This window comes from Symphalangus syndactylus, chromosome 18, assembly GCF_028878055.3.
Source record: "Symphalangus syndactylus isolate Jambi chromosome 18, NHGRI_mSymSyn1-v2.1_pri, whole genome shotgun sequence".
Lineage (NCBI taxonomy): Eukaryota > Metazoa > Chordata > Mammalia > Primates > Hylobatidae > Symphalangus > Symphalangus syndactylus.
The window spans coordinates 30,569,869-30,588,838 of NC_072440.2; the positions used below are offsets into that span (position 1 = coordinate 30,569,869).

An 18,970-nucleotide genomic window follows, 5' to 3' on the forward strand; every position below is an offset into this window, starting at 1 on the left:
GCGTGAGACACCGCGCCCGGCCCTAAATTAACTTTTTAAAAAAGATACCTTTTGTATTTGAGTATTGTTTTATTAACCAAAACACAAAACCAAAATGAAAACTGGCTTAGAATATAAATTCTCATTTTTCAAAGTGAAAGTTTGAAGATACTAGCTAAAGTTGGTAACTTAAATAGTGGTAAAAGTAAATAACTTAGAATTAAGACAGCAATCAAGAAGAAACAGAAAACAGGGGGACTAGGGATTCGGTGGTAGACTTTTACTTTAAAATAGAACTATGCAGCAGATTCTCCATGACTTGGTTTACATGCCGTATATGTCCTATGGAAGTAAAATTTTCAAATACCTCCATCACCTTCAGTAACTCATATTAATAAAGTAAAAGCCAGGTATATAAAACAAGAACCCAGTATATAAACATATACATCAATCAGATCCCCAGGTAAACCAAAAGGAGTTTTTAAAAATATTCCCACCATACCTTTTAAGACAACTTTTCTGCTACCCTACAGCAGGAAGTAACCACATTCAAATTAGTTAAGCTATAAAAAAGTAAAAGGGGCCACAAGCTTTATTAAAAGTAAATGCAACAGTAATATGTACAGATGGCACATGGTGCCAATTTTATTTGTAAATATAGTACTCCAACTCAAGTTTACAAGTTACACCTTTGCCACAGCCTTGGCTAAATCTTGAACTAGTGCAGAATTCAGCTGTGGTAGAGTGCTGATCTTAGCATGCTTCGATGTGGCATACTTGTTCTTGACAGTCTGGAAAACAAAAGGATAGCAATTAAAGAGGCAAAAAAAAAAAAAAAATCACAAGATCCAATGATACAGGTATTCATTTAAAACATTAACTCATTAAAAATAAACCAGGCATTTGCAGGCATTAAGTTTGAATTATTACACTTTTCAACATCTTACAATGCCACTATATTGACTCACCATGTGCTTTGTAAGTCCTTGATTTACCATGACTATATTCTTAGCCAGGTGCTGCATAACTGGAAGAAGAGATTCTTCAGTATATGACAGGTAATGCTGTAGAGTTGGTGTCTAAGGCAACAAAAGTTAATGTTAAAAATGCTCAATCAATGATGATTTTCATAAAGTTTCTAGATGTTAGATGTTATTCAGGAGTGGGGAAGGGATGGGTACTGTATACCTAATTAATATAATTGAAATTTAAGACAAAGCTAAAGACTCCTTTCCTAGGTGCTCTCATGCTTCTATCGGAACCTCTGCTCAAACCTAATTGCACTTTTGTAATTGCTGACTTGCCCACCCTAAAACTAGACTCCACTTCCTTGAGGCCAACTTTGTAATTCTTTTTTTTTTGAGATGGAGTCTCGCTCCAGGCTGGAGTGCATGGTATGATCGCGGCTCACTGCAACCTCTGCCCCCAGGTTCAAGTGATTCTCCTGCCTCAGCCTCCTGAGTAGCTGGGATTATAGGCGCGCACTGCCACGCCTGGCTAATTTTTGTATTTTTAGTAGAGATAGGGTTTCACCATGTTGGTCAGGCTGGTCTTGAACTTTTGAGCTCGTGATCTGCCCGCCTCTGCCTCCCCAAAGTGCCGGGATTACAGGTGTAAGCCACTGCACCCAGCTGCATAGTTCTATTCTTAAGACCTAGGGTAGGCCGGGCACGGTGGCTCACGCCTGTAATCCCAGCATTTTGGGAGGCCAAGGTGGGCGGATCACGAGGTCAGGAGATCGAGACCATCCTGGCTAACATGGTGAAACCCCGTCTCTACTAAAAAAAAAAAAAAAAAATATATATATATATATATATACATATATATATATATATATAAATTAGCCAGGCGTGGTGGCAGGCGCCTGTAGTCCCAGCTACTCGGGAGGCTGAGGCAGGAGAATGGCATGAACCCGGGAGGCGGAGGTTGCAGTGAGCCGAGATCGCACCACTGCACTCCAGCCTGGGCAACAGAGTGAGACTCCGTCTCAAAAAAAAAAAAAAAAAGACCTAGGGTAGTGCCTGCCACATAGGAAAAGCATTTGTTGAATCAATGAATATCATTGAACTACTAGTATGTCATTTGACCTTCAAGTTTCTCCATCTGTAAGGAGTAAAAGTTGCTCTACCTTTCTCAAAGGGAATAAAGTTGAAATCAGGCAAAGAAATGGAAACACTCTACTGGCTGCAATGGCTCACGTCTGTAATTCCAACACTTTGCTAAGTGGAGGTGGTGGGTGGATCGCTTGAGCCCAGAGTTTCAAGACCAGCCTGGGTAATATAGAGAGACCCCATGTCCACAAAAAATACAAAGCTCAGCCTCCAGAGTAGCTGGGACTACAGGTGTGTGCCTGTATATATATATATATATATTTTATATGTTTTTTGTAAAGATGAGGATTTGCTATGTTGCCCAGGCTGGTGGGCGACTCTTTTGTAGTTCCTAAGTGTGATGATTAGGTGTTCATGTGAATGTGTGAAATGTGCCACCCTCAAACCTTGTTACAATGTGGGCATATTTACCCGTCTGACATGAAAAAAACTTAAAAACTAGACAGGCACCTGTAATCCCAGCTACTCTGGAGGCTGATGTTGCAGTGGGCCAAGACTGCACCACTGCACTCCAGCCTGGGCGACAGGACGAGACCTTGTCTCAAAAACAAAAAGATGTGGAAACATTCTAAGACATCTTTTTTAACTATTCCTTCAGTAGATCCCGTATTTATGAACCACTTGAATTGCTTTTTAATAACGAAAGTTCTGTATTTAGTCAAACACTCTTTACAATTTAAAAGCTTAGGAGTTCTGTGGGACACAGCTTACCCATTCACCATTATCCAGAATTTTCAGGGCTAAGCAAAAAGCTCCTGCTGCAATTTGAGAAGGAGGAAAGTGCACCATGTCATAGTCCAACATAGTTAGTTCCATCAGGTATTTGGCCAAAGTATGTTGCTCGACATCAACCTGAAACAAAACCCATGTTACTGAGTTTCTTTCAGAAAATTTTCCTTTGGCACTAACCTGCATGCCCATATATATCTTTAACTACAAATGTTTGTCTACAAACTCAAATGCCCATGGAAAGCCCTAATATTAACATACAGCCTGACTAGAAATAAAGAACAACTTTATCCCTTCCCCATGTAGTTAGGTATAATACAGGTCAGTTGAATTCAACGTGCTTGGTCAGCAGCAGTGTTCCCCCCTTAATGTACCCATACCGAGAGGTTTCTCAAGAAACCTGTACCTCTCCAATCTTAGATGCTCTGCGAAGGAAGTGCAAAGGTAGAGGCCGACCCAGACCGAAATTTAAAGCTCTTAGAATCTTCATTTCCATCTGTCTGATTTGGTGCTTAGTGTAAGTGTTGTCAGTCACAAAAGCAAAGTCACCAATTTCTGGAGGGTACATTTCTTCATATTTGCTTGCAATAAACATGGCAGTGACACCAACCAGCTGCAGCATCTTCTTGGGCACACAATTATTCTGCAATGGGAATTTCAACAGGGTGAATAAAATGTTTGAAAAGGAGACACAGAGCTATGATGAAGGAGAGGTAGAAAGACATTCTCCCATAGCAAAATCTTAATTAATGACAGCATATCCCCCAAGAAAGACTTTAGTTGAAAAAGTCAGTTTCTTTCTTTTTTTTTTTTTTGAGTCTCGCTCTGTCACCCAGGCTGGAGTGCAGTGGTGCGATCTCAGCTCACTGCAACCTCTGCCTCCAGTAGCTGGGACTACAGGCACCTGCCACCACGCCCGGCTAATTTTTTGTATTTTTAGTAGAGACAGGGTTTTACTGCGTTAGCCAGGATGGTCTCAATCTCTTAACCTTGTGATCCACCCGCCCACTGGGATTACAGGCATGAGCCACCGCGCCCGGACTGGCTTGAAAACGTCAGTTTCTTATGACTCGGCTAGAATCCTGGAAGGGAAAACTCTTACTGAAATGCTCACCTGCATGAACCGATCAATAATGGAGACAGTCATGTACATGGTCTCCTGCAACAACCTGAATTTCATTTGAACCTGTACTAGCCAGTCAATTAGGATGGCTCTCATGTTTCCAGTGACTTCCCGACCCAGTAGGTATTTTGGTCTGACTGCTTGTTCTTCCTGCAAAAGAAAATGCTGATTATTCTTAGAAACATGACTCCATGTGACACATTTATGTCCAGAAAGATCAGTTAGTTCCTACAGTAGCACTGGGGCATTTACAATCTATATCAGTTCTTAATTCAATTATTCATATGGTCACCACAAATAACACCATCACCAAGAAAGAAAGCAAACATGAAGGCCGGCATGGTGGCTCACGCCTGTAATCCCAGCACTTTGGGAGGCTGAAGTGGGCAGATTGCTTGAGGCCAGGAGTTCAAGACCAGCCTGGCCAACATGGCAAAACCTGTCTTTACTAAAAATACAAAAATTAGCTGGGCATGGTTGCACACACCTGTAGTCCCAGCTACTTGGGAGGCTGAGGCAGGAGAATTGCTTGAACCTGGGAGGTGGAGGTTGCAGGGAGCTGAGATTGCACCACTGCACTCCAGCCTGGGTGACAGAGTGAGACTGTCTTCCCGACAAAAAAAAAAAAAAAGAAAAAAAGGCAAACATTAGATAGGACAGTATGACAGCTTTTTTATATTGTCAGGTCTTACGATATTCTTCACCACAACTGCTGCTGGTCCACTCCCTTCCAAATATACTATACTATCATCTCAGATCTTTTCACTTAAGCCTCTAAACTTAGAACCTGAGCTTTATGTAGAGAAAATATCAGTAACTCCCAGGGCAGCTGGAACCCATGTACTACAACACTCCTGCCTGCTCCTGGGTTAAACCCCAACAGCAACATAGCTAAGAACTGTGGGGACAAGAGTGAGTTTATTTTAAATGCTAATCCAGTGTGACTTCTGCCTATGCACTTTAAGTTTGGCCTTTCCTCCAAAACAGCCCTTGATACTATTGTATACATTATAGGCTGTGTTATCTGTAGCATTCTGTCAGCCACCCACACATTGATTCTAGAGCATGTATACCTTCCCCAAGAAAATGTATACATACCCAAGCTGTGGCTATGAGGGGTTACAGTGCAGAGATCTACATCTTACAGCCATCAAAGACCACACTTATGTCTGTAAATTCTCCCTAATCAGTCACCCAATACCAGCAAACTCCATTTATCTGCCTAATTCCTTGGTTTCTCAGCTCCTCTGACACTTGAGGGGTTGCTTTGCATATATGGCCTTGCACAGAACAAGAACGAAGCATCAAGAAACAGCACATTTACAGGCTGGGCACGGTGGCTCACACCTGTAATCCCAGCACTTTGGGAGGCCAAGGCAGGTAGATCATGAGGTCAGGAGACAGACCATCCTGGCTAACACGGTGAAACCCCGTCTCTACTAAAAATGTAAAAAATTAGCTGGGTGTGGTTGTGGGCGCCTGTAGTCCCAGCTACTCATGAGGCTGAGGCAGGAGAATGGCGTGAACCCGTGAGGCGGAGCTTGCAGTGAGCCGAGATTGTGCCACTGCACACCAGCCTGGGTGACAGAGCGAGACTCTGTCTCAAAAAAAAAGAAACAGCACATTTACTAAACTGAATCCTCCAAAGTTAGAACACAACTTTAAAAAGCACTAGAAAGATGGGAGAAGAAACGCAAGGCAGCAGGCTGCTCCTGGCAAAGAAGTCCTGCAGAAGAATCCTATAGAAAAAGGAGAGGCCCAAAAGGAGCAGGCAAGATATGAACGTGTCAGTGACGACATAAGACAATGCATTAAAAACAACTGGGGGCTGGGTGCGGTTGCTCACGCCTGTAATCCCAGCACTCTGGGAGGCCAGGGTGGATGGATCATCTAAGGTCAGGAGTTCGAGACCAGCCTGGCCAATATGGTGATACCTCATGTCTACTAAAAGTACAAAAATTAGCTGGGTGTTGTGGTGAGCACCTGTAATCCCAGCTGCTCGGGAGGCTGAGGCATGAGAATCACTTGACCCAAGAGGTGGAGGCTGCATTAAGCTGAGATTGCACCACTGCACTCCAGCCTGGGCAATAGAGCAAGACCCTGTCTCAAAAAAACCAAAACCAAATAAAAATACAAAAAAATTAGCCAGGCATGGTGGTGTGTGCCTGCAACCCCAACTACTTGGGAGGCTGAGGCAGGAGAATTGCTTGAACCCAGGAGACAGAGACTGCAGTAAGCCGAGACCGCACCACTGCCCTCTAGCCTGGGCGACAGTGTGAGACTCCGTCTCAAAAAAACAAAAAAACAAAAACAAAACTAGGTAAATGTGGTAACAGTATAGTTTATGTTACTATGTTTATGCTGCCATATAGAATGCTTGTATTTGTAGGGAAAGGGCAAATGCCATTAATAGAAAGTTTCAAAAGTGGGATCAAATTGAAGTGAACCAAAAAGTAGCTTTTGAGTGTACTCCTTTTGGGCACAAATAATTTCACCAACTGGATGCACATCAGCCACACTAACACAAAATGCCTTGTGTTAGGGGTGGCTGTAGTCTCAGTATATTCTACAACCTCATCCACTTCCTGACCCGTTATCACCTAAAATGCAGTTTGGGACTTAACCATTCCAAACGTGGTAGAGATCGCATATATACATATCAAATTCAATCTGTGGATTTTCCTTTAGAAAGCGATAGTAGTATCCACCCTAACTTCGAATTTTCCTGCACAAAGTGACAAATAGACTCCATTGGTTTATTTAGTGACTTTTTATTATAGGTATTCCATGAAGGAGAATTTGAAAGTGCGATCTCTTAAGAAATGCTGCCCATGTCCTGCTTGTATTATTATAAACTATTGATGGAAAATACTTTCATAAAGTTAGATGCAGTTTAGAAAAAAAACTAATAATAATACTTACCTCAAGTTGTCTCAGATAAGCATAAATATCTTTCACATATTCACTACAAAGGTTTGGATCGGCTCCATCTTCGGCATCCACATCATTTACTGCAAGAATTACATCAGAGAAAGCCTGACACAGGTCTTCTTCTGCAGGTGCACATCCAGATGTTTCCATTGGGCTTAGAGAGGGAGTATCAACCTTGAAACAAAGAGATATCTTGAAACAATAGCAAATAGGAGTAAGTATAGTTTGGGCATGAAGTTCAGGTTATTGGTACCAACTCAAGATAGTATTCTGCTGAATCGACATACAATTCATTTCCTTAAAGGAAAAGTATCTTTTCAGATTTATTCCATTTCTTTTTAGGAAGTGATTAACATCAAAAGTGATCATTTGGGCTGGGCGCGGTGGCTCACGCTTGTAATCCCAGCACTTTGGGAGGCCGAGGCGGGCGGATCACGAGGTCAGGAGATCGAGACCATGGTGAAATCCCGCCTCTACTAAAAATACAAAAAAATTAGCCGGGCGTGGTGGCGGGCACCTGTAGTCCCAGCTACTCGGAGAGGCTGAGGCAGGAGAATGGCGTGAACCCGGGAGGCGGAGCTTGCAGTGAGCCGAGATTGCGCCACTGCACTCTAGCCTGGGTGACAGAGCAAGACTCCATCTCAAAAAAAAAAAAAAAAAAAAAAAAAAGTGATCATTTGGGTTGGGCGCGGTGGCTCACACCTTTAATCTCAGCACTTTGAGAGGCTGAGGTTGAGGCTAGGAGTTCAAGACCAGCCTGGGAAACATAGCAAGACCCTGTCTCTGTTAAAAAAGAAAAAAATGATCATTTAATTCCTCAATTAAAAAGAATGAGGTTGGGCATAATAGCTTAAGCCGGTAATCCCAGTACTTTGGGTGGCTGAGGTGGGAGGATCCTTTGAGACCATGAGTTCCAGACCAGCCTGGGCAATACAGCAATAACTCATCTCTATAAAAAATTAGCTGGCCATGAAGGCAGCTGCCTATAGTCCTAGCTACTCAGGAGACCAAGGCAGGAGGATCACTTGAGCCCAGGAGTTTGAGGATACAGTGAGCTATGATTGCACCATTCTACTCCAGCCTCGGCAAAAAAAAAAACAGTGAAATGCCAACTTAGAGTGAGTCAGTTTAAAGTTGGAAGCAAATAAATTCACATTCTAGACTTTGCTGCAAAGGAAACTGAGAAGTAATTAATGTTTATCAACAACATGTGAAGTTAGTCCAAATAAATGACAATTCCATCTTTAGTCTTTATTTCATAATATAAACTGCTTCTCACTACTCAAAAGAACACAAATTCTATCCTGACTACTAAGGATTAATTAACTTCATCACCATTAACCATTTCCTTCAAGCTCCCTTTATCCCATTGTTCAAACATTTATTGAGCACCCTCTTCAAGTCAAACTCTACAAGGCATTGACTTCATGGCATCCTCAAAGGACTCTTAATTTAGTAGACAAAGTAAAGAAATAAGGTCGGGCATGGTGGCTCACGCTTGTAATCCCAGCACTTTGGAAGGCCGAGGCAGGCAGATCACGAGGTCAGGAGTTCGAGACCAGCCTGGCCAACATCGTGAAACTCCGTCTCTACTAAAAATAAAAAATAAATAAAAAATAAAGAAATTAGCTGGGTGTGGTGGCTGGCGCCTGTAATCCCAGCTACTCAGGAGGCTGAGGCAAGAGAATTGCTTGAACCTGGGAGGTAGAGGTTGCAATGAGCCAAGATCGCGCCACTGCACTCCAGCCTGGGTGACAGAGCAAGACTCCGTCTCAGGAAAAAAAACAAAAAACAAAAATAAGACTGAGGCTGGGCATGGTGGCTCACACCTGTAATCCCAGCACTTTGGGAGGCTGAGGCGGGTGTATCACGAGATCAAGAGTTCGAGACCAGCCTGGCCAACATAGTGAAACCCCATTTCTACTAAAAATACAAAAATTAGCCAGGCATGGTGGCACGTGCCTGTAGCCCCAGCTACTTGGGAGGCTGAAGCAGGAGAATCACTGAACTTGGGAGGCAGAGGTTGTGGTGAGCCAAGATGGCACCACTGCACTCCAGTCTGGGCAACAGAGTGAGACTCTGTCTCAAAGAAAAAAAAAAAAAGACTGATTCTAGGAACAGGGGTGGAGATGGGGGAAGTTTGGGAAAGCTTCAGGAGTTGATGCTTGAGCTGTTTTCAAGGATGAAAAGGTTATTAGCTAAATGAAAGACAGGGTGGGGAAGGCATTCTTACTAAGCGGGAAAGCAAAGGTAAGAATCAGTATGGGCCTTTCAAGAAAGCCTCACGTAGTTTGATATGCCCGAAGACTGTGCTGGCTACATGTTTCATGTGCTATGCCCAGAAATTCAACCCTAAAGCAATAGCTTTCAATCTCTTATCCTTAGATATAAGAAGCTAAACTGGCTGGGCGCGGTGGCTCACGCCTGTAATCCCAGCACTTTGGGAGGCCAAGGCAGGCGGATCACGAGGTCAGGAGTTCACTAACATGGTGAAACCCTATCTATACTAAAAATACGAAAATTAGCTGGGCGTGGTGGTGTTCGTCTGTAATCCCAGCTACTAGGGAGGCTGAGGCAGGAAAATTGCTTGACCCCGGGAGGCAGAGGTTGCAGTGAGCCGAGATCATGCCACTGCACTCCAGCCTGGGCAACAGAGCCAGACTGTCTCAAAAAATTTTTTTTCAGATAATTTTCCCAACTGGTTTTAACTAAGTTTAAAAAAACAGAGCTTCAGAATGCAGTTCATCGCAATTTCATCATAGCAGCCTCCTCTACATGAGCTACCTTTCCTTCACAGGTAGGTCTATCATAGAATACATTTACATACTCTATATTTAATAAAAAGTTATTGGTTTTGAGGCTGTGTTAATTCATCTTCTTAACCACTCCCTGAAAAATTGCCTTCTTCCTGTCTTACTCCTTTGCATATTCCAATGTTACAGGCTTATTATTTAGTAGCCATATTAGGCAGTAAAAAAATTCAAGAGAACATTCTATGTTTACGCCGATAAATTCTGCAGAGATGGCTTGTACTTGGACAACAAAGCCTTTGGCTCAGGCAGCTACTACTTAATATCATTAACGAAGGAATATAAGACAGTTAACAATTAAAAGCAGAGATTCTGAAGCCAGACAGCCTGAGCTTGAATCCCATATGGGCCACTTACCTGTGTGACCCTGACATAACCTCTCTAAAGCCATGATTTAAATAGTAGAGGTGACAAGACCTCAGAGAGTACGTGTAAAGATTATGTGAGTTAATGCATGTAAAATGTTAGGCAGAGCTTGCCTCATGCTAAGCACTCAATAAATGGTATTAATATTACTATTCATTTGAATGCTCTTGCATGTATCAGTGAAATAAGGGACAAGAAATAATCAACAGACTTTGCAACGGTAAGAATGAGTTTACCAAAATAGGCTCAGGCGAAAGTTTTTCTTCTTTAACAGGCTCAGGTTCTGGCTGTGGCACTGGCTCAGACACTGTCACTGGCACCAGCATAGGTACCTTTTCAAGAGGTTTTGGTAGTTTTTTATCAATAACTTTTCCAGTAGCTGAAGGTTTTGCTTCCTGTAGATGAGACAGAGAGAATGAAATGTTTCTGCATCAAAGGCCACAGTTGGAAGGCGGGCTCTTACAGAAGTTAGGTCAGGAAGAGAGTTACCTTCTTCACAGGCATTTTGGCCTGCAGTTGTTCACTGACTTTGTTACCAATGTCCCCAAGAGCTGTTCTTGGCCTCAGTCCAGGCTTGGAGGTTGCAGCAGGGGCCGTAGGAACGCGCTTTGCGCCTGCCATGCTGATCTTCGCCTTATTTTCAGCATTAATTTTCGAGTTCTGAAAGAAGCAAGGCCACTTTAAGAGCTGATCCACGAAGGCTCGAGTAAGTCAAGGGTTAATTAAGGTGGGGCACAAGAGAAGTTTCCAGAAGGAAAGCCGACTAAAAATCGGTTCCGAGGGAAAACGTGGGTCCCTGAGTCTACTCTGCGGCCGTGACAAGTCAGTTTCCGCCGACCTCTACATTTACCAGTTGAGGGATTCCCTGATTAGTCCTGGCCAGCCCTAAAATACCGAGAATTTACATTTGAAAGGAAACCGAAAAAGCCTCCAATTGCAGACACCTTCTCTCTGGGAAGGGGGTTACAGAGTTGCTGGTGGGCCCACTCAGGGACCCTCTATCACTTTTTCAAAAGGTTCCCAGTCGACTCTCCACCTCCCCCAAACATTTATCCAATATCCGTCCAGTTCTCTTTCTCACCTTCCTCCCTCCATCCATCGTCCCCCACACTCCCCCACCAGGCCTGGGCCCACCTCGGCGCTCTCTTGGTGACTCCCCTCCCACCTTCCTCCCCAAATCGCTCCTGCGGCCCTCTCCCGCTTGGGGGGCTCCCGCAGGCGAGGCAGGGCGAGCAGGCAGCAGCGAAGAAGGCCGCGTTAGTTCGCAGTCTGAAGCGGCTCACCCTGGTGACTCGGAGCGCCATGGCTTCCTCTTCACCAGGCAGCAGCTCAGCGGGGAGAAGCAGAACACCAGAGCCCCCACCAGCCAAGGACCTACACCCAGCAGAGACCAACAGCCGTTCCTCCGCAGCACGCCGGAAAGAGCCGGCCTAGCCTCAGGTTTAAACCCCGCACTGCTCCCTCCTTATTGGCCTGTTCGTGGCACTCACTCCCTTCCCATTGGCGGCTGCCGGTCCCGGAGAATGCGTTTCCAGGGCGACCCCGCGAAGGCGTGCGAGAGGGGCGGGGCCACAGTGGAGGCTAGGCCAGAAGGCGTGGCCAGGCTCTCACGTGGTCTGCCTCTGCGCCTGTGCTCTCGCGCAGCTGCAGCGGCCGCCTGGAGAGCCGAGCAGCCAGTGCACCGCCCACCTGGAAAGGTGAACTGGGCAAGAGTGTGCGCTGCCAATACCAGCTCAGGAAAGGCCTGGTGGCCTTTGGAAGGTGACAGAGGCGCGGCCACAGTCTCAGAAGTGTCAAAAGTAGTTTTGGATCTAGTCCAAATTATTGCTGTGCACTTTCCGTTTCTACGGTAGCAGCGATAATATAGTTCATGAAAGGATTTAATAGACATTCTTTCATTTGATCGTTGCAACAACTCTCTGGGGTGGAGGAACTGAAGCTCAGCGGCTTAGATGACTTTGCCAGGATCACACATTAGCAACGGGGGAACTGAATTTAGGGTTTTTTTTGAGGGAGAGTGAGGGAGCGTATCCGTGTTGTTTTCACAACACTGATTGTCCCTTAACAATATTACTTGATTACTTCAAGATTGGCCAGTTTCCCAAGGCCAATTGTTTTGTTTGTTTTAGCTTTCTATTTGGAAATAATTTCATACCTAGACCAGTTGCCAACAAAAATCTTGTAAGGAACATTTCTATACCCTTTACTCAGATTCAACTATCCTTAACATGTATTTGCCTCTCATGGGAAGATCAGGAAAAACTAAACAAAAAGACATTTTACCCCATTTGCTTTGTCATTTGCTCAGATTCTCTCTAGATCTAAAGAAAAACAAGAGGGTTCTTTTTGCCTTCTACTCCTCAAAACACACCAGGAGCTCAGCAATTGGAGGGGAGGCTGAAAGACAAAAACATTGCTATCTCATAGAGCAACGGTATAAGAGCCAATAGAGACTCCTGGCGCTGGAAGTCACAGATCCGAAAGAAGGCGCCCAATCATTTGGTTTCATTGGATCGTTATTGAGTCTTCTGTCATCATAGTTCTACCCTCCTACTCGAATGCCTGCCGTGGGGCCCTTACCCTTGCTCTCCTCTGCCTGGAATGCCCGCCTCTTCTTGCACTCAAGCCCCTGGGTTCTATTCAGGTAACTCCCATTCATCCTTCAGTTCTGTGTTCAACGTCCATCCTCACTCAGTCTTTCTGGGTTTGATCAATCCTGCCTCGCTCCATGCAGGGGCGAGAGGCAAGGGGCGAGGCAAGACTACTTACCCCCTATGTTCCAGTTTAAAACTTTTTTTTTTTTACTTTTTTTTTTTTTGAGACGGAGTCTCGATCTGTCGCCCAGACTGGAGTGCAGTGGTGCGATCTCAACTCACTGCAACCTCCGCCTCCAGGGTTCACTCCATTCTCCTGCCTCAGCCTCCCGAGTAGCTGGGACTACAGGCGCCCGCCACAACGCCCGGCTAATTTTTTGTATTTTTGGTAGAGACGGGGTTTCACCATGTTAGCCAGGATGGTCTCGATCTCCTGACCTCGTGATCCGCCCGCCTCGGCCTCTCAAAGTGCTGCGATTATAGGCGTGAGCCACGGCGCCTGGCCAAATTTTTACTTTTATATGCTTTATTTTTTAGAGCAGTTTTAGGTTCACCGCAAAACTGAGCAGAAAGTACAGAGCATTTTACCTGCCTTCCCCACTATTGACACTCCACATTAAAGTTGTACTTTTATTATAATCTGTTAATCTACATTGACACCACAGTATTACCCAAAGTCCATAGTTTACATTAAGGTTCACTCTAGGTGTTATGTCTTCCATGGGTTTTGACAAATATATAATGACATATAATGTCCACCCGCCTCAACCTCCCAAAGTGCTGGTATTGAAGGCTTGAGCCACTGCACCTGGCGGTCAGAATGGTTTCTTTTACTCAAATATGCATTTAAGGTTCTTCCATGTTTTTTCATGGGTTGGGATCTGATTTTATTTTAGCACTGAATAATATTGCATTGTCTGGATGTACTAGTTTATTTATTCAGTCACCTACCAAGTGACATCTTGATTGCTTCCAAGTTTTGGTATGAATATAACTGCTACTAACATCTGTGTGCAGATTTTTGAGTGGACATAAGTTGTTTTTGTTTTTTGTTTGTTTGTTTTTTGAGATGGAGTCTTGCTCTGTCGCTCAGGCTGGAGTGCAGTGGCGCCATCTCGGCTCACTGGAAGCTCCGCCTTCCGGGTTCACGCCATTCTCCTGCCTCAGCCTCCCAAATAGCTGGGACTACAGGCGCCTGCCACCAGGCCTGGCTAATTTTTTGGGTTTTTAGTACAGACGAGGTTTCACCATGTTGGCCAGTATGGTCTCCATCTCCTGACCTCGTGATCCACCCTCCTTGCCTCCCAAAGTGCTGGGATTACAGGCGTGAGCCACTGTGCCCGGCCGAGTGGACATAAGTTTTAAACTCATTTGGGTGAATACCAAGGAGCAAGACTGTTGGATCATATAGTAAGAGTATGTTTACTTTTGTAAGAAACCGCCAAACTGTCTTCCAAAGCTGCTCTACCATTTTGTATTCCCATCAGCAATCCTCACAAGCATTTGGTGTTGTCCGTTTTTAAAAAAATTGTAGCCATCCTATTAGGTATGTAGTGGTAACTCATTGTATTTTTGATTTGCAATTCTCTAATGACATATGATATTGAGTATCTTTTTCTGTGATTATCATCTGTATAACTTCTCTGGTGAGGTATCTGTTCAGGTATTTTGCCTAGTTTTTGTTTTGTTTTGTTTTTTGAGCTAGGGTCTCACTATGTTACCCAGGCTGGAGTGCACTGGTGTGATCATAGCTCACTGTAACCTCAAACTCCTGAGCTCAGGCAATTCTGCCTCAGCTTCCCAAGTAGCTAGGACTATAGGTGTGAGCCACTGTGCCCAGCTCATTTTTTTATTTTTTGTAGAGATGGGATCTCACTATGTTTCCAAGGCTCATCTTAAACTCTTGGCCTCACAAAGCACTGGGAATATATATATATATATATATTTTTTTTTTTTTTTTTTGAGATAGAGTCTCTCTCTGTCACCCAGGCTAGAGTACAGTGGCTCGATCTCGGCTCACTGCAACCTCTGCCTCCCGAGTTCAAGTGATTCTTCTGCCTCAGCCTCCCAAGTAGCTGGGACTACAGGTGCCTGCCACCACAACCGGCTAATTTTTGTATTTTTAGTAGAGACGGGGTTTCATCATATTGGCCAGGATGGTCTCGAACTCCTGACCTTGTGATTTGCGTGCCTTGGACTCCCAAACTGCTGGGATTACAGGCATGAGCCACCACGCCTGGCTGCACTGGGATTATTATAGGCATGAGCCACTTTGCCTAGCCTTTGCCCAGTTTTATTTTTGTTTTGAGACAGGGTCTCTATTACCCAGCTAGGGTGCAGGGGCGCAAACATGGCTTACTGCAGCCTTAATCTCTGGGTTCACCAGAGCCACCGCACCTGGCCTCAGACTAATATTCTTCTTTTTATTTTTTTGTTTGTTTTTTCTTTTCTTCTTCTTTTATTGTTTTTATTTGTTCTTTGGGGGACTAATATTCTTAATAGTACATTTTGTCATGTTTATTTTCAATTTTTATGCATACATAATAGTTGTACATATTTATGGGGTACATGTTATATTTTGATATAAGCATGTAATGTGTAATGATCAAATCAGAGTAATTGGGATATTTATCTCCTCAAACATTTATCATTTATTTGTGTTGGAAACATTCCAACTCCACTCCTTTAGTTATTTTGAAATATACAGACTGGGTATGGTGGCTCATGCCTGTAATCCCAGCACTTTGGGAGGCCAAAGCAGGAGTATCATTTGAGACCAGGGGTCCAAGATCAGCCTGGGCAACCTGGCAAACCTCATCTCTACAAAAAATACAAAAATTAGCTGGGATTGGTGGTGTGTACCTGTAGTCCTAGTTACTCAGGAGGCTGAGGTGGGAGGATCGCTTGAGTCTGAGAGGTTGAGGCTGCAGTGAGCTGTGATTGTACCACTGCACTCCAACTGGGGTGACAGAGCAAGACCTTGTCTCAAAAAAAAAAAATTTAAAAAAGCCAAGCATGACTGTAAGGAGCTCAAGGATTGCTTGAGTTCAGGGATTGCTTGAGCTCAGGAGTTCGAGACCAGCCTGGCCAGCATGGTGAAACCCCATCTCTACAAAATATACAAAAATTAGCCAGGCATGGTGGCACAAGCCTGTAATTCCTGATACTCGGGAGCCTAAGGCAGGAGAATCACCTGAACCTGGAAGGCGGAGGTTGCAGTGATTCGAGATCGCCCCACTGCACTCCAGCCTGGGCGACAGAGCGGACTCTTTCTCAAAAAAGAAAAAAAAAAAGGAAATATTTAAATATGTACAATAAATTATTGTTAACTATAGTCACCCTAGGCCAGATCTAGGCTACGGAACACTAGATCTTATTCCTTCTATCTAATAGTATTTTTGTACCCATTCACTGTGATCTTTTTTTTAAATTTTAAAATTTTTGTATTATACTTTAAGTTCCAGGGTACATGTGCATGATGTGCACGTTTGTTACATAGGTATGCATGTGCCATGTTGGTTTGCTGCACCCATCAACTCGTCATTTACATTAGGTGTTTCTCCTAATGCTATCCCTCCTTCAGCCCTCCACCCCGCTGACAGGCCCTGGTGTGTGATGTTCACCCTGTGTCCAAGTGTTCTCATGGTTCAGTTCCCACCTATGAGTGAGACCGTGTGGTGTTTGGTTTTCTGTCCATGTGATAGTTTGCTGAGAATGATAGTTTACAGCTTCATCCATGTCCCTGCAAAGGACATGAACCCATCCTTTTTTATGGCGGCATAATATTCCATGGTGTATATGTGCCACTTTTTTATTTATATGGAGTTTCGCTATTGCTGCCCAGACTGGAGTGCAATGGCAAGTGATTCTCCTGCCTCAGCCTCCCAAGTAGCTGGGATTACAGCCATGTGCTACCACCCCTGGCTAGTTTTGTATCTTTTTTTTAGTAGAGACGGGGTTTTTCCATGTTGGTCAGGCTGGTCTCGAACTCCAGAGCTTACGTGATCCGCCCGCCTTGGCCTCCCAAAGTGCTGGAATTATAGGTGTGAGCCACCATGCCCAGCGATACATTTTCTTAATCCAGTCTATCATTGGTGGACATTTGGCTTGGTTCCAAGTCTTTGCTATTGTGAATTTCTGTTCTGACAAGTCTTTTTAATATTCTTTTCCTCAAATTCAGGCTATATATTTGGAATTATGAAATAATTAAGATGACTTTTACACCCTTTAAATGCCTTAGGGGTTTCCTGGGTTTCCATTGTATTTCAAGGAAACTACAAATATTTACTACTTCATCTTATAAGAGTTAATGAAAATAATTAGATTTGCTTGGCATTTTCTAGATTTTAACTAATCCAAAACTTTTGTCAGAGCTATTTTATCTGCCAAACCCAGAATATTTTTTAAATAGACAATTCAAGAGCTCTGTTTTGCTTTTCTCTTTTATTTATTTAATTTTTTTTTTTTTTTGAGATGGAGTCTTTCTCTGTCCCCCAGGCTGGAGTGCACTGGCACGATCTTGGCTCACTGCAAGCTCCGCCTCCCGGGTTCACGCCATTCTCCTGCCTCAGCCTCCCGAGTAGCAGGGATTACAGGCACCCGCCACCACGCCCGGCTAATTTTTTGTATTTTTAGTAGAGACGGGGTTTCACCGTGTTAGCCAGGATGGTCTCGATCTCCTGACCTCGTGATCCGCCCGCCTCAGCCTCCCAAAGTGCTGGGATTACAGGCTTGAGCCACCGCGCCCGGCCTATTTAATTTTTTTTTTAATCGAGATAGGGGCTCACTATATTGACGAGGCTGGTCTTGAACTCCTGGTCTCAAGTGATCCTCCCATTTTGGCCTACCAAAGTGCTGGGGATTACAGGCATGAGCCATCACACCCAGCTCTATTTTGCTATTTTTTTAGTGAAAATATACTTTAAGTTTGAGAGACATATTTATATTCATTTATAAAAGTTGACACATTAACTATAGGCCAGGTGTGGTGGCTCAGGCCTGCAGTCCCAGCACTTTGGGAGGCTGAGGTGGGCGGATCACCTGAGGTCAGGAGTTCGAAACCAGCCTGGCCAACATGGCAAGTCCCCTAGAGATAGGAGGCTGAGGCAGGAGAATTGCTTGAACCTGGGAGGCAGAGGTTGTCCAGTGAGTGGAGATCGTGCCACTGCACTCCAGCCTGGGCGACAGAGCCAGGCTCAGTCTCAAAAAAAAAAAAAAAAAAAGCAGACACATTAACTATCAATTTTTTTTTCGCCTCCTTGTTGCTCGCGGTTAAAAGGACCATCCGTGGGGGGCCAGGCTGCCCCAGTTATGCGCAAGCACGTGCTCTGGCGCTGCAGCCTGACCCCAGACACCAGGTGGAGGCGCGGTGGGGTACAAAGGCAGTGCGTTTTTTGTTTTTTTTTTTTTTTTTTTTTTGAGATGGGGTTTCATTCTGTCACCCAGGCAGGAGTGCAGTGGCGCGATTTTGGCTCACTGCAACCTCCACCTCCCGGGTTCAGGCGATTCTCCTGCCTCAGCCTCCAGAGTAGCTGGGATTACAGGCACACACACCATGCCCGGCTAATTTTTAGTACAGACGAGGTTTCGCCATGTTGGCTAGGCTGGTCTCGATCTCCTGACCTCAAGTGATCCGCTTGCCTCGGCCTCCCAAAGTGCTGGGATTACAGGCGTGAGCCTAAATTGGTTTTAAGAAAAATTTTTCTTTCTATGATTAAATACCCTTGTGAATTGATATCATAATATATTTTGTGGTATAAATTAAGGGAACTCATCTGGGCGCAGTGGATCACGCCTGTAATCCCAGCACTTTAGGAGGCCGAGGCGTGCAGACCTCCTGAGGTCAGGCGTTCAAGACCAGCCTGGCCAACATGGCGAAACCCCATCTCTACTAAAAAATACAAAAATTAGCCGGGCTTGGTGGCGAGCGCCTGTAATCCCAGCTACTAGGGAGGCTGAGGCAGGGAGAATTGCTTGAACCCAGGAGGCGGAGGTTGCAGTGAGCTGAGATGGTGCTACTGCACTCCAGCCCAGTTGCGATAGCTAGACTCAATCTCAATTTTTTTTTTTTTTTTGAGACAGAGTCCTGTTCTGTCGCCCAGAGTGGAGTGCAATAGTGTGATCTCGGCTCACCGCAACCTCCGACTCCTGGGTTCAAGCGATTCTCTGGCCTCAGCCTCCTGAGTAGCTGGGATTACAGGCGCCCACCACCACGCCCAGCTAATTTTTTTGTATTTTTAGTAGAGATAGGGTTTCACTATGTTGACCAGGCTGGTGTCAAACTCCTGGACTTGTGATCTGCCCGCCTCAGCCTCCCAAAGCACTAGT

At 44.6% G+C, this 18,970-nt stretch overlaps 1 protein-coding gene and 2 non-coding genes across 5 annotated transcripts; 1 reads left to right on the top strand and 2 right to left on the bottom strand.

Moving 5' to 3' along the window:
* Positions 1 to 49: 49 nt before the first annotated feature.
* On the bottom strand, positions 50 to 11,748 carry CCNB1 (cyclin B1). Of its 3 annotated transcripts, XM_055253012.2 has the most exons (9): positions 11,333 to 11,748; positions 10,539 to 10,709; positions 10,286 to 10,444; positions 6,865 to 7,047; positions 3,934 to 4,092; positions 3,226 to 3,462; positions 2,802 to 2,942; positions 948 to 1,058; positions 50 to 770 (listed from the first exon to the last, which is right to left on the bottom strand). In XM_055253012.2, the coding sequence occupies exons 1-9, from the start codon at positions 11,351 to 11,353 to the stop codon at positions 663 to 665; spliced, it is 1,290 nt and encodes a 429-aa protein (XP_055108987.2). In that variant the 5' UTR covers positions 11,354 to 11,748; the 3' UTR covers positions 50 to 662. The 3 variants fall into 3 exon arrangements, with proteins under 3 accessions (XP_055108987.2, XP_055108989.2, XP_055108988.2); XM_055253014.2 differs by lacking the exon at positions 3,934 to 4,092 and having other exon boundaries at positions 11,333 to 11,532; XM_055253013.2 differs by lacking the exon at positions 948 to 1,058 and having other exon boundaries at positions 11,333 to 11,500.
* Positions 2,407 to 2,511, top strand: LOC129468737 (small nucleolar RNA U13). Its single transcript, XR_008652814.1, has one exon. It is a non-coding gene; the product is annotated as a small nucleolar RNA U13 (small nucleolar RNA).
* A 6,151-nt stretch (positions 11,749 to 17,899) lies between the features above and the next one.
* On the bottom strand, positions 17,900 to 18,031 carry LOC129468722 (small nucleolar RNA SNORA76). Its single transcript, XR_008652800.1, has one exon. It is a non-coding gene; the product is annotated as a small nucleolar RNA SNORA76 (small nucleolar RNA).
* Positions 18,032 to 18,970: the final 939 nt, after the last annotated feature.

Bases quoted from the DNA above. Each gene is read 5' to 3' on its own strand.
- CCNB1 (XM_055253012.2), bottom strand. From the start codon at position 11,353: ATGGCGCTCCGAGTCACCAGG. The intron at 7,048-10,285 runs GTAAACTCATTC...CTTTGTTTCAAG, and splicing joins TTTCGCCTGAGCCTATTTTG to GTTGATACTCCCTCTCTAAG. The intron at 771-947 runs GTGAGTCAATAT...TTTGTTTTCCAG, and splicing joins AAGGACTTACAAAGCACATG to ACTGTCAAGAACAAGTATGC.